The following is a 14887-nucleotide window of genomic DNA, read 5'->3' on the forward strand; positions in this document are numbered from 1 at the left end:
AAGATTGTAACCATATTTGATAAGCAGGAGCACATTCGGTTCTGATTATAAATAAGATAATCGTTGCTCCAGCGCACCGCAACGCATTTGTACGGCTTTCTCTGAGAGCTAGCAATGGAACAGCTGTGCCAAATATTAATTTTTTCATTTATCCTTATACATGTCACAAAATGGAGCTTGAGATTGCTGCGTTGCAGAGGTCATCTCCTTAACGTACCCACAAAAAAACAACAACATTTTTATGAATAATTATTTTAATTTTCACAAACAACTACCCTCCTATTCATACACCATAAACCCTTCACCTACTGATAGTAACTGGTACAGACTTGGGAACCCATTCACCTGGGATTTCACAAAGGTTACTAGTGAACTGTTAAAACTAAACAGAACCGCAACGCATCCCTGCGGATGGTCGCGTTGATTTTGCAGAAACGCCTTCAGCCGATTTTTTATGATTCACACTCTGTATGATCTCATACAATTCCTGTCATGTCGACAACGTAATCTTTTTCAGCCGCCTTTACACTGGAAAGAATAAAATGAAAATGGGAAGAATAAAATGAATAAAATGCATTTGCTAACCGTATTTACAATGTAACCGGTCTGTTTCCCGCAGTCTTTAACACGGTCTAAGTGTAGCGATATTACAGAAAGACCATTATTTAGTATACGATCTCAAATAGTTTTTGTCTTATATGCAGGTTTCCATAAACTGGAGTATTTACATAATCAATGCGCCGTTTTAGGCTTCCAACAAGTTTCGTAAAAAAAAAAAAAAAAAAAAAAAAACGACAACAACTCTTTTCTATTTACGGCCAGTTAATATAAGTTATCCCTAATGTAATTTACAAATCCTCCGTACACAAAGTCAGTAAAGTCAGTTTTTTAGGTCAGGAAGTGTCCGTAATTAACATAATCTTCCTTTGTGCTGTTTTTTCCTTCTTCGCCTCCTCCTCCTTCAGCTGCTAAAGTGGGAGCGCTTCTTCAGTTTTTCTTCCTCGCCATCGTCTTCCTGTCCACTTTTGTGTTCTTGATCATTTTCTCCTTTCCTTCTGTCTCATACTTGCTCTTCCCCTTCCTCTCTTTTTCATCTCCTTGGTCTTGTTCAATGACCCTCAGACAGATACGCTCAGACCTAGAGCTAGTAGCACGTTTCCTAAGACTCGTAATTCCTGTCGTTATTCGAAGACTACTGGTACCAGCTCGGGCAGTAATGATTTCTTTAAGACCGTTTCGGTAGTTCTTACTAAAAGAAAAACAGATGCATGGGTTGATGGCACTCCACGAATAAGCCATGAAGAGTGAAACAAACGGAATCACGGTTTGAAATGCGCAGATAGGTGGATTCTGCCAATGCCACAAGAAAATTCTAATAAAGATTAAGAATAACATTGGACCTATACATACAGCACAGGCTGTTAGTATGGCTACTGATAAACGGATAATGTGTGTATTCTTTTGATATGAACTGGATCGACCGCTTATGGACATACTTTTCCTTTGTTTGTGCCTCCATTTTAAAGTCCAAGCTATTGTGCAGTACAAGATGGCGAAGACACACATTGGTACCAGGTAGAAAGTAATGAATACTGCCGTGAGATATCTCTTGTGAATTTCCACATGGTTAGCACCCCAGCGCTGCAAGCAATAATATGAATTTCCATCGGATATCAGTTTGAAAGTATAAAAGTAAGGTGTATGAACAGCAATGGCTATAATCCAGGTACAAGAAATGCAGATAAAACGCACTTTGGACGAGATTAGTTTTATCTGCAACGGGAACACAACAGCTATGAACCTGTCTACTGAAATCAGCAGAAGGCTTTGGATGGAGACCATCAAAGAAACATCAGGGAGAAAGTAGCAAAGCTTGCATAAGATGTTCCCAAGCACCAAAGGGGTATCGACCATAAAGGCAGTGGAACCTGAAATAACACGTACAATATTCACCGGCATGATTGTCAAGGGAGTGAAGAGATCGGACACGGCCATGTTGAGAACATAATAATTAATCGACCTTCGCAGTTGCTTGTTTTTGCAGATGACAAAGATTACAAGGGCATTTCCGACCAGAGATACAAGGAGAATGGTGAAATAGCCCAGGACCATAAGTAGCGTTTCTGTCTTGGAGTCTACGAAAATGCAACTTTCGTCGGTACTGTTGGGAGATCCACTCGTTGTAGATGACCCAGTGTTGAACGGCAATGTCGAGCTCGAGTTTTCAGACATGATTGTGTCACTTGCTCTTTGACGACGAGAGATCTGACGAATTCCTCTCTTGAATAACAGTGCTCAGTCTTGTTTCACCAGTTAGCAGATAAACAAGTGACTTTACTTTGTGCTGACTTTCAGAGTATATCGGCGACAAAACGGACTGTGGGTTTTGGTTTTATCGACGACGGAAAATTAATATCATTGACTAAACATTATAGTGGTTGAAATTGAAGATGTCTTTCAATGACATTTTCAATTTGGTGTTGTGTCAACATGACATTAATATTTTCTTTTGTTTGGCTTAATTGCGGTTATTCGAATTCTTTGTTTTAACATACTACTCTCAGAGTATAGGCTATTGTGGATGTTTATAACGTTGAAATTTGTGGATGGTCGAATCATAAGTCTTGGGTACTTAAATGAGTGTTTTTTCCCGAAATAATGTTTAATGGGTTTTTGGAGTGAAAGAAGTAATTAAGTTCCATGACAAGGAAACTAATATTGCGAGAACGTTTTTTTTTTTTTTTTTTTAACTCATATTATATATTTAATATCTGCGAGACGGGGAAGTGAAAGGTCTGCATATATTAAAAAAAAAATAGATATTTTGTCGAAACACACTAAGAAATATTTCTTTGGGAACAGAGGAAGTTCCTCTTCTTGTATAAACCAAAGCGATAAAGTCATTTTGCGTGGCTTTTCTAAGTGGATCTGTATACTGGAGGCGCCAAAATTTTGACTGAGGGCCCGAATGTTGAACTAAATCCAACAACTGTGTTCCGTGTTCTTTGCCGAAAAAGACTAATAAAAATTCCTTAGAGGACACTGAGGAAGTTTATCTACTTGTATGAAAACAAGCGATAAGGTCATTTTCCGTGGTTTTTCTAAGGGGATCTGTAGAATGGAGGCGCCGAATTTTGACCAAAAACGGAAACATTGAAGCTCGGTATAAAATTCAGCATCCATAAGACATTTATTTATCCGTGTACAACTGTGTAAATCCACAGAGGTCTCTTTTGAAGTCGATTTTCCTTTTTCTCTTTTAGACTTCAGTCTGCGGTAATTCTGCGTTTTCCATGACCGAAAGGGAGACATTTTAGGGGTTTGACTACGTAGGGAAAAATAGGAAAGACACTTAACTCCCCGAAATAACGGGAGTCAACATTAAAATGTCACGGAAGACCTCATAGATATAATTTTTAAACTAAATTCAGAAACATTTGAGGAGTTTGAAGCGAATGGTATCCAAAAGTTGACATTTTGATCCTTGTTTCATGAAGACGCCGAAACATCATATTTTTATCGTTGATCTTTGCTTGAATTTCTTTCAGTTGAACATGTGAAATAAAACATATTTATAAACATTACGTAGTGAATTTTGATGTAGGAATACAATGGCGAAAACAAGCGTTGATGTACAACAGAGTATTATTCATTAGAACCAACTTATGGCAACCTATGGCAACAGTGAACTAAGAGAACCACATTTCTTGTTAACTCTTGTTAGCTGTGCACTTTTCAGGTTAAAGTTTGCCCGTTTCTTAATGGTTTAACTTAACAGATGGAATTTACATATTGCCTGAAAAAACTGCTAACAACGAGGCTGTCACATAAAACTGTCAACGACCTGCTAAATTCTAGACATTAATTTAAAGTTGCTTTTGTAATAAGGCCATGTAGACGAATAAAATGGAGTAATACAAGCGAATGTAGAACGCCTTCGCCTTTATTAGCGCGCGTCGGCGAAGCCATTTGGCGGGTCGAGAAAACATGAGGATACTATATGCCTTTGAATCCTATAGAATATTTTCTCAAAAGAAATAACATGAATTAGAAATAAAATGAGATGATAATTTTCTCGCGTCTGAGTCTTTGAATCGTTGAAAACACGCAAACAAATTGTGCTGTAATGTATTTCAAACGTAGGTTAAAAATAAGAGGCTCCACGCTAAATAACTTAAGTTGTTAGCCGGTATGAAAACCCGTCTACACATTGGTTTCCTCAGGTGATTGTTTTATTTTATTTTATTTATTTATTTATTTTTTCTGTACATGTATGTGGATAAATGGAATTGAATTAGTTCAACCGTAGCCAATCGTTGACTACATGCGATAGCAAATACTGCAAAAATATCTCCGGGACACAATTGTCGGATTTCGTCCAACTTCCCGGCCATCAGTAGAAGGCGAAACCAAGCTTGTTCATAAAAACGGTTTTTTTCGTGCTCTGGTTTTCTTTAAAAACACAAAATTGGTAAGAATGTTATATTCTTATCTGTCAATTTTGCGACTACCACGGAAATTGGTGGCAATACGAGGGTTGGGACGTTTCCAAACACTGATTAGCGGAATTCTTTAAAAGATAACTGAATTTGTCTCCGACAGCTTAAAACGCCTGCAACCTAATATTTTTAAAGTAAAATTAATGCACAATACGTTTACCGTGTTTAAAAAGTATTGTTACCTCACACGTTTTGGTTATTTAGTTAAAATATTATAATTTTCTGTCTTTGTAGTTTGCGTATTTAGTTCTTGGAATATATATATATTTTTTTCTATAATTAATAGAATGAACATCAGATGAGTCAACGTGCCTTCAGCCTTTGGTTCAATAAATATTATTTAATTTTTAGCTAGAACTTGATAGTTAATGTCTCGCCATGCATTTTGATAGGTCTCCTTGTTTTGTCTTACAATGTCTTTACAAATGATACGATTATTGCACGTTTATTACAAACCATTAAACGATAATGATAAATTAGCAGTTTCTTTCTATACACTGATGATCACGTTTCCTAAACGATAGCGGCGCCATTAAGTTCCAATAGCTCGGGAGTGTCACTCTCTTGTGTTTCGTTTCTATTTTTACTTTCTCAAAGCTGCTTTCACAGGGTGAAATAGAGCGTTTCCGTTTCCGTTTTTTTGACGGATTCATAACGGAAACTTGAATTTCCGCAAACGGAAATTTAGGTATCCGTTGCGGGAAAAATGCGTGTACGTTACTTTTCCGCAACTGCGGCTTCGCGGAAACGCATTACTTAAACTCGTGTATCCGCAACGCTTCCGCGGTTGCGGAATCTCTTAAATCCGTCATGTTTCCACGACTCGTAAATTCAAAGGAAACACAATTATCCGCTGGGTTTCCGCAGCGAGTAAACTTAACGATGACGCGTGATTGGATCGATTAGGGTTTGACGTGCGGGCACATTATTCAAGGAGAACGTGGGGATTGGAAAGGGTTAAATTTTCCCTTATAAATCGTGAACCCATCCAATCAAGCGTATATGCAGTCAACGATTTCCTGCTAAAGTGGTTGGTTCTTGTGTTCGCATTATCAGTCTCAAACTCATTAATTATTCATGACGTTAATTTACCAACCAGATCACCCTGTTCTGCTCAGGTGGATGAAATTCAGAAGCCCAATAAAACACGAGTTAGAAAGTTGCGAAAAAAAACCAAACAAGTGAGTCTCAGATAGCTGTACTAACGCCAACAAATGGACAACCTTACAAGGAGCAACCCCACTGAAATACTAGCCCTCATTTTTTGAAACAATTATTACTTAACCCTTTAAGTTTCGGAGAAAAACGATCTTTTAAAAGGAGACAACTTGGCTAACGTCTTTAGACCTACATGTACAACACTATCATTTGACGAGATTACGTTTTATTTTCGCTGTTGAAGAGCGAGTCCTGTTGTGGTCTTAAAAATACAATGTCATAAACTATGCTATTTTAAATATACAATGTAATGATATTATCGTTTCCTTTACTTCCCAATTTTAATATTTTCCGTATTAAAAAAATCTAAATAATATTCTTTCTAATTATATACTACGAAAATTACGATATTATATTATTCTGTGAATGAATAAATAAATACGATCGAAATATAATTTTTGCAAATTTTGAATTTCTTAATAAAACTAGACTGCCACCTATGATTTATTTAAACTATAACATTTCGAAGCATAATTCTTTTTTACATTTATCTTTCTCAACATACGAATTATTTTAATTTGAAATATAATTTCTATTCTTTTGGAAAAAATAAATATGACAAAAAATAGAAACAATTTTTCTTAAAATATGAATTGAAATAATTTGACCTCAAAATTTCTATCGCGTGATAGTTGACAAGGGTGAAGCCCGAATCAACTATCACCTGATAGAAATCAAAAGTGAATAAATGTAACTTTTTAAATACAAATTTCTTAAAATATGAGTTGACATAATTTGATATCGAAATCTCTATCATATGATGGCTGATTCAAGCTTCAACCTCCTCTAGACTTCAAAACAATATACAAATAATGTACCATATAGATAGAAATATTAAACAATATCGATAGAAATTGAAAGCAAATACAATCTAATCAGTGTTTTAGTACAAATTTTATCACTCGTTTAAAACCTTCTTCACACACACTGTGACTTAATTGTAATTTTTGAAGGGTTTCGAGTGAATATTGTTGTTTAATTTTCTATTGAATCGGAACACCATACAAACTCTTATGCTATGATTTGGTGATCTGTAGTATCAGTGGGTTAGTGAAGATACACAAATACAGTGTAACATAGAAGCACTATCATTTAAAGGACTGGTTGTTCAAAAGCTGATGAATAGTTATCCCCAATTAAAATTACCGGAGTTTTCATCTCACTCTTAAAAATATTTTTTGAAGCCAAAACTGGTAGCAAAAATATGTCTGAAAATTATTCATTAATTTGTTATTATAATTTCCAAAGTAACTTAAATCAAAGATCTTGATAACCAAAGATAAGCCTAATCAGCTTTAGAACAACTGGGCCCTGAACATTAATTTTTGGACATTCTTCCTGCCCAAGAGGGACAGTTTTGTGGTAGAGGTCTGTCAGACAAATTCTCCCCAGCCATTCGGGAGACTTTCGCAGCAGTCCTTTTTTGCCTCTTACTCATCCTTGCCTGGTAAGTGGCATCCAGGACTGCTTTAATTGTTCTTAGCTTTGTTCTTTCCCATTGAAGGGGCTTCACGTGTCTTGGAGGGGGACCGGTTGTTTGTCCTCCATCTTCATCACTTTCCTCCGATGACATGTACTCTGCTGCATTTTCCAAATTCATTAGTGCCACCACCCTCTCTTTATCCTGTGCAGAGAGGTTTGCCTTCTCAATCATCTCCTGGCGATGGGTTAGTTTCTGAAAACCAAGCCAAAGATGGATTAAGAGCTGACTGCATTTTTTTTTAATAGGGCATAATTATCATTTATAAGTTACTTTCATAATTTGAATGAGGGATTTTGTTTGTAGCAAATTAAATAAAATAGGAATTCTGTAAATGAGGTTTTTGAGAAATATTCCAAGGCACAATGCTGGTAAAAGTCAATGACAAGTGATGTTTATGTTATAATGTACTACCACCACCACTACTACTACAGTCAAAACTCTTTATTATGGACACCAAGGGAACAGGAATAAGTGTACATGTACAAATTATACAATAATATGTAGAGGTGTCTGTTTTAGAGAAGTAGACTTCATATTTTCGGTCTCTTAGGGACCAAGCTAACTGTCTGTAATAGAGAGGTGACTGTATTAAAGAGGTTCCACTGTACTACTATTGCTCGTGTCATGTATGTAGATGGCCTACCCTTTGAACGCGTAGGCGACGCCTTGTTGCAATGCGGTGTTCATCAAGCTTCCCTTTTTTCTTCCTGACTGCATCATCTCGGATGCTTCTCCAATACTGATGAACTGCCCCTTGTAAATTGAGGAAAAGAGACAGACGGCACTTTATCATGGTCCTAAACTATTAGTTATGCTGTAATAAAGCATACAGTGTAAGACACATTTGAAAGCATTGGAGAAAAAATAATACGCATGATCATTACCATTGGCTGCAGCACAAATTTTCACAGATTACATGTACTTCACCATAGTGTTTGAAGACTACAGCGGTAGTCTCATATTTTTTACAAAATAGTAAGATTATGATCTACTCTTTAGTTCTGTAGTTTTGGATTAAAGAAAGAAGACACAGGTGGATGGAACATACTCTTTTTCTGATGCACTTGTATGCAAATGATATCACTGTGGTGCAAATACAGGATTTACAATGTCTTTCAAGGTGTAACTGAGATCCTCCTGGCCCCAGTTGTTCAAAGGCCGGATAACTTTATCCAGTGGATAAGTCACTATTCAACAGCTTCAATCTGTGCAAAGATTTCAATATTTCCTCATGCACCACCGAATATGCACACTCTAACCACTGCTTAGTTGGGGAGTGTACGAAAACCTTGGACCACATTTAACGTGAAGTATATTTTAGACCCCGAGTAGTGCCTTATCCAGCGAATAAAGTTATCCGGCCTTTGAACAACCCAGCCCTGAACTTTCTTAAACCTGGCCCCAGTTGTTCAAAGAGTGGATAACTTTATCCAGTGGATAACTCACTATCTAGCTGATAAAATGTATTAGTTGGAGTACATTTCATCCACTGGATAGCGATTTCAGTGCACTGGATAACGTTATCCATTCCATAAATCGCTATCCAGTGGATAAATCGCTATCCAGTGGATAAAATGTACTCCAACTAATACATTTTATCCTCTGGATAGTGATTTATCCACTGGATAAAGTTATCCACTAATTGAACAACCGGGACCTGATCAACAAGTGAATTTACAGGTAGAGTGTATACATACCTTTTATTTCTGCCTTGGCCCATTTCCCTTTGCCAAAATTTCCCCGAATTTCCTTTACTAAAACTCTTTCCACCTGCTGGTTTCCTTCCTCGTCATACCTATAAAGAGTACAATGCAAAGCATGGGTCCAATAGACCCTATTCGTATTCTCGGTATTGAACTGGAACTAGCTTGCACACGACGCTTATGCAGGGAAATCTTTTCACATGCAAATACTTTGTAATATATTCCCCCACAAGGGCCTCCATTGCAAGCTGGATCCAGTTCAATACCGAGAATACGAATATGGTCTATTTGGAATGACTTTTTTCCCCAAATTAATTCATGTCATTAACAAAAGCGACTTATTTGTCCACTCAATAACATGTAAATTTGGCTAAGCCTTTCATAAATTAAAATTGTGGCCCTACTCATGAGGTGAACGAGCACTACGAGTCACACGCGACAGGAGTGGTGACAAGAATAGAATATACATGTATATGCATACCTCTCTACAGCAACCTGTACAAGGAGGGGACAACCTTCAATCTTGTGGAAAAATTTATTTCGTGTTATTTGAGAGCATGATTGTATGTAAGGGGGGAGGGGGGGGGGGGTATTCACCATTCTGATCCATACAAATTGACAGATGGCTGGTAGCACTGGTGACGGCAAAACTAAGGGACGAGTTGCTGCATTAGCGTTTCTTATGTTACACCAGACCGTATAAAGCGTCCCACACACTGCTCCGATGGATAAAAAAAAAATAAACACTGCGTTGCCGTGTTAGCATTTTTATGTTACACCAGACCGTATAAGGCGTGACACCCGCCGTTCTGATAGATAGAAAATTAAAGGCTGAGTTGCTGTGTTAGCATTTTTTATATTACATCAGACCGTATCAGGTGGGTCACCCGCCGTTCTGACAGATAGAAAATTAAAGGCTGAGTTGCTGTGTTAGCATTTTTTATATTACATCAGACCGTATCAGGTGGGTCACCCGCCGTTCTGACAGATAGAAAATTAAAGGCTGAGTTGCTGTGTTAGCATCAGACCGTATGAGGTGGGTCACCCGCCGTTCTGATAGATAGAAATTATAAAGCGCTGAGTTGCTGTATTAGCCTTATTACACGGAATGCCCGCAGGGCATGACGTGTCTAGGTTTCGGTCGGGTATCTTTTTTTTCATCGGTGTCGCAAATGTGCACATTAATTTATGCATTAAACTCTGTCCTCCCCTAGTAAGGATATATTGTTCTGATTGTCTTCAACAGAAGCGGCCCAATCAAAATCTATTTTTCAGGCACATATCACGAGAGAGGGGACCCACTCATCACTTCTGTGTGACGTCGAATCATCATTTGATTTATTCATTAAAACTAGATTAAATTCTTCCCTCTCCCAGAAGGGATCTATTGTTTTGATTGTCTTGAATAAAAGCGGCCCAATCAAACTCCATTATCTGCGCGTATATCACGAGGGAGGGGACCCACTCATCTCTACTTGTGTGACGTCAAAGCAAATCATCATTTGGAAAAGTTGTTTTCGTTCAATGGCGGCCACATGTCTGAATTTAAGACTCCCGATCTGCCGTTTTCAGAGAGAAAACCAACCTTTTTCAAGCAGTAAATCGAAATAATAACTTCTAGGTAGTACTCGACAGTTGAAACGGCGGAAATTGGGAGAGTTCACAGCAAAGAAAATCCGCTTTAAAAAACAGATCGAATGATCAACGCGAAGGATTAGAGCTAGAGGAGGCCAGACCAGTTCAGCGGGGTCATGACGTTATTGCATAGTTATTTCTGGTATGATTCCTAGTAACACAACGATAAGTATCACGCAATATATCTGAATAAAACCATTCAGACAATTATTTCAATGGCCAAGGGAGGATATTTTTTAAATATCTGCGAAACATACAATGGGGAATAATTGGGGCTACATTAAGCATTCCGTGTAATGCCATTAGAGGGGCATCTTGTTTATTTTACGTTACACGAGTCCACGACACCGACATCAACCATGACACTGGCTGTGCATTTTTTTTTCATTTAATTAATTTTACGAGTTTGCTTCATAGTCACTTCCTTCATTACTTCACCAGCTGTATAGTTTCGAGTTTTTTAATGCTTGTTTGTAAAATACTGACCTTACTGATAGAAGTGTTCTATATAGTCCCCTCATAACAGTTTTTTGTCTGGTGTAAAAATAGATTTACAATTTGGACATTTTGAGCAAAAAGTGAATTTGTCGTGCCCCCTGTTCTGAAAGTGAGTATGGATTGTTCCATTTTATCGTAAGTTCAGGAGTGAAATTTTGAGGGCCGCTCTCCTACTATAACTGTTATGATGCCTACCCCCAGAACAATAACCTGGATGATGATACGATATTCAAAAACAGTGTCCACATTGCAAAGAAAGAAGTGAGAATAACATGAGCCGTTCATTCTATGACATATTGAATGAGATCACTGACGCCTCAAGGCTTCATCTGCATCCGCTCATGGACAGTGGCTTTTTACAAAACAATAGAAAACATTAGCTGGAAAAACTTTGTTTCGGAAGTGAATGTACAACTAGTAGGCATCTTAAACAATAGCAAGTTATTCGTATGGTCAAAAAAGTATATCGAGAGGTAAATTTCATTGAAACTTAATAGCAAATATGGCCTTTGTTACTTAAATTTGTTTGTTTAAATGTATACTGTTGCACTATTGATCCACTCACAGATGGATAAAAAATAGCAGTCCCACTTTTGTCAATAAACAATATTTTGATCACCAAAAATGTTATGCAGGTAGTTTGTTTCTTAGTAACAATTTGTTCCACAAGGCAGTAATGAAACAAAGCTTTGCTTTACTACACTGTACCTATGTTTTCTTTTATGGCAGTTGTTGTAACATTCAGAGATCATCAAAACCAACTCCAGTTTTTCTTCTCAAAGCTAATTATTAGCAAAGTTTGGGCATGGGCCACTAAAGATGGGCGGCCATCCTTGTTTAGGCGGCAAAAACAAGAACCTAGAAAGATAATGCTACCAACCTGGCATCCGTCAGAAAGCCTGTAAAATCCTCTTGTCCCTTTTGTAACTCCTTGTAGGTCTTTCTCACTGCATCCTTAATCAAAGTAAACATAAAAGTGTTGGGTGTTAACCGAAAGTGTTTCTGCAAGTTAATGATTTTTGGCGATACATGAACGTGATACTTATCACAGGATCCATCTACATGTAAGATGCATGAAAATTCGCTCGCTACAAAAGCGCGCCATTTGTAAAATCAGTAGTGATTATCATTTTGGACTTTCTTCCCAAACTGGTACTACACTGTATTTGTCGTTAAAAGTGACAATTTAGGTGGCTTAGGTTCCAACTAAAAACGAACCCCCTTTCTATTAACACAAATTCGTTGGGTTCCAGCTACCAAACGTCCAAGAAGTCTATCTTTATACCCGCGACTGAGGCGGATAATAATGCCTATTGATCTACAATTATAGTTTACACTTTGTAATGCAAAATTTGAACGCAAAAAACCCAGCCAGGAACGAGGGAAATTGTTGAATGGTGTATAAACCGACTGATCGCATCGCCCGAAGCACATGTTTGAGAGGACGACAAGCTATATTCGCGCGCGATAAACTTTAAGCTTAATTTAATTGACCATAAAATGTTCGAACAATTCATAAAGCGATAAGATGGGGAAAGATTATACTTACGGAACAACTAGGATCGACAGATGATCGCTTTCTTTTGTTGAATAAGCTTTTCTTTGCTTTGGGATGGAGCATGGAGTCCAAACGCTCGTTTAGCTTTTGGTTGACTCTCCTGAGGTCGGCCAGCTCTTTAATGACTGTATGCATCGGATCTGGGGTCGCATCTTGCGGCACTTGAACGTTGTTCGAGCCCTCCACGACTAAGGACGTGATTTCTTCAGCCATAACCTAAAATGGATCACTTTAACAAGCGAACAACCGAAGCGCGAAACTAAAGCAAATTCAAAAGGCGCGCACATTACGTTCTCACTCCAAAACGAGGCACGCGTGCGCCGTAAGGGTCAAAAAGCGGGAGGCGTACCAAAGGTTTCAAAGGTCATTTGTGACTCCCTGCCAGTTTCAGCTCAAGGCCAGGTCAGGAAACGCTGCATGCGAACCGAAGCGAAGCACAAGTGAAGTCCACGTTTATTCCTAGCGTATCGAGAAGGTTATGCCCTTAGGTAAGTTTTGTTCGCAATTTTTATTCTTCATTTTAATCTGGTCTCTGCTGCAGACTGCATTCTGTATATGATCACGTCCATTCAGTACAAAACTACGGTAGACATGTGCTCCATTTAACAGCTATCTATCATCTTATTCAAAGAATGGGAATGTTTATTATCGATACTTTGTTTCTGTTGAAGTTAAGGTTCGTTGTTCTAAGATGAGGTATCCTTTGTTATAAGCTTAACATATTGATAAGCTTAAATTTGACCAATTGCTGTTGTAAGAGCTAGATAACATTTTCATGAACTTTGTCATTTTAAAAATCAATCAGGAAAGGTGTATCAATAACTACCCGGGGAAGTCAATCGATAAAATTGATATCGGAAAATCATTCGATAAATTGATATCTATCGATAAATTGAACTTAAACGATATCGATTTTATCGGTCAATCGATAAAATTCGATACTCACACGCCGACGAAGTTTTAATATTATCGATTTTATCAGATTCATCCATCTGACTGACCGAGTCTGTACAGCACCGCGCAGCGCGGTTTGTTAACAATGATTATAGCCGTTATAGTAGTGTATCATCTATGCTCACGGACCTAAAATATTATTGGCCCTCACTGCAATTAAGACGTAGCATATGTGATATCGGCATGTTTTACCAAATACATAGAGGTCACGTTAACATCTCCCTCCTCCACGAGCTTACCTCTGTGCCCGCGCACAGCCGTACAAGGGCGAGTCACGACTTTAAGATAAGTCTACTGTTCTCTTCAGTCGACGCTTACAAACACTCATTTTATGTAAGATCAATCCCAGCATGGAATGCATTACCACCTGACATCGTCAAGTCTAGCTCTTACTCAGAATTTATTAGTTCTTTATATGTTCTGCATGTATAATTTAACCTATTGTGGGTCCGCTGGCCGCTCCATTGCCGGCTTAGCTTTGCTAATGGCAATTATGCTAATTAAATATTAAAGATTAAAGATCTTTATTGAATCAATAAAAATTGGCCTGTTTAAAAGCGGCAATGAAATGATTTGTTGTCAAGCACTGTACAAGAGACAAGTGTTCATGTTCAAGTGGTATTACATGTAAAAACACATGTATGGGATGACAATAAATATTATTATCGTTGGTTTTTAGTCTCTTTCACCAGCTATTGCTTTCTATTTAACATTTACATTACGAGCCCGAGGGCCTCTTGATGATTTGTTTATATCTTTACTCAAAAAATCACGAAAATCTGTCCCTTTAAAGACTGGGTGAAAGAGCAACAAGCGTGCGATTGTGTTACATTAGCAAATAAATAAAACAGTGGAATAATCAACCAGGGATCTATATCGGATTTCAAATAAAATACGCCCTGAGTAATTCTAAACGTTTGTAGAAAAGATGAAGCAATTTTTATCGTTTAACGATCAGGAAAGTTGTTATCAGTGTCTCTGCGAGTTCTATAATATCTTTCGGTGTTTCCGTTTCGAAAATTGGAACGATAATTCAGTTTCGATATTTATCGATAAAATTGATAGCCCTGATTCAAAAATCGATAATTATCGATTACTCACAACGAAATCTTTTATTGATTTTTATCGAATTTCGAAAAAATTAATCGATTTTTTATAGATTGTTATCGAATGCTATCGATTATCGATATTATCGATTGACTACCCCGGGATAACTATTATTTAAGTATCATTATCATGTGGGCATAAATCTGTCATCTGGTGTTTTGATTTGTTTGATGTTTAAATTTCTTTATATACAGTCGAACCTCGATTATCCGGACTCGTCCGGACCGCGGTA

General features: G+C 37.6%; 2 protein-coding genes across 2 annotated transcripts; both read right to left on the minus strand.

The window, feature by feature from the left end:
• Nucleotides 1-271: 271 nt before the first annotated feature.
• LOC146477832 (neuropeptide FF receptor 2-like) lies at nt 272-2360 on the minus strand. Its single transcript, XM_085112932.1, has one exon. The coding sequence runs from the start codon at nt 2230-2232 to the stop codon at nt 988-990; it is 1245 nt and encodes a 414-aa protein (XP_084969058.1). The 5' UTR covers nt 2233-2360; the 3' UTR covers nt 272-987.
• A 3082-nt stretch (nt 2361-5442) lies between these two features.
• On the minus strand, nt 5443-13819 carry LOC146477833 (uncharacterized). Its single transcript, XM_085112952.1, has 5 exons — nt 12586-13819; nt 11917-11990; nt 8898-8995; nt 7844-7953; nt 5443-7392 (listed from the first exon to the last, which is right to left on the minus strand). The coding sequence occupies exons 1-5, from the start codon at nt 12805-12807 to the stop codon at nt 7036-7038; spliced, it is 861 nt and encodes a 286-aa protein (XP_084969078.1). The 5' UTR covers nt 12808-13819; the 3' UTR covers nt 5443-7035.
• Between the last annotated feature and the right edge of the window lie 1068 nt (nt 13820-14887).

The sequence above is a fragment of the Pavona decussata genome, unplaced genomic scaffold, assembly GCF_977016875.1.
Source record: "Pavona decussata unplaced genomic scaffold, jaPavDecu1.1 SCAFFOLD_68, whole genome shotgun sequence".
Classification (NCBI taxonomy): Eukaryota; Metazoa; Cnidaria; class Anthozoa; order Scleractinia; family Agariciidae; genus Pavona; species Pavona decussata.

Excerpts from the sequence above, each read along its gene's own strand:
- LOC146477832 (XM_085112932.1), bottom strand. The coding sequence starts at position 2,232 with ATGTCTGAAAACTCGAGCTCGACATTGCCGTTCAACACTGGGTCATCT.
- LOC146477833 (XM_085112952.1), bottom strand. The coding sequence starts at position 12,807 with ATGGCTGAAGAAATCACGTCCTTAGTCGTGGAGGGCTCGAACAACGTT. Across the intron at positions 8,996-11,916 it reads GGCTTTCTGACGGATGCCAG|GTATGACGAGGAAGGAAACC; the intron begins GTTGGTAGCATT and ends TACTCTTTATAG. Across the intron at positions 7,393-7,843 it reads GTCGCCTACGCGTTCAAAGG|AAACTAACCCATCGCCAGGA; the intron begins GTAGGCCATCTA and ends CTTGGTTTTCAG.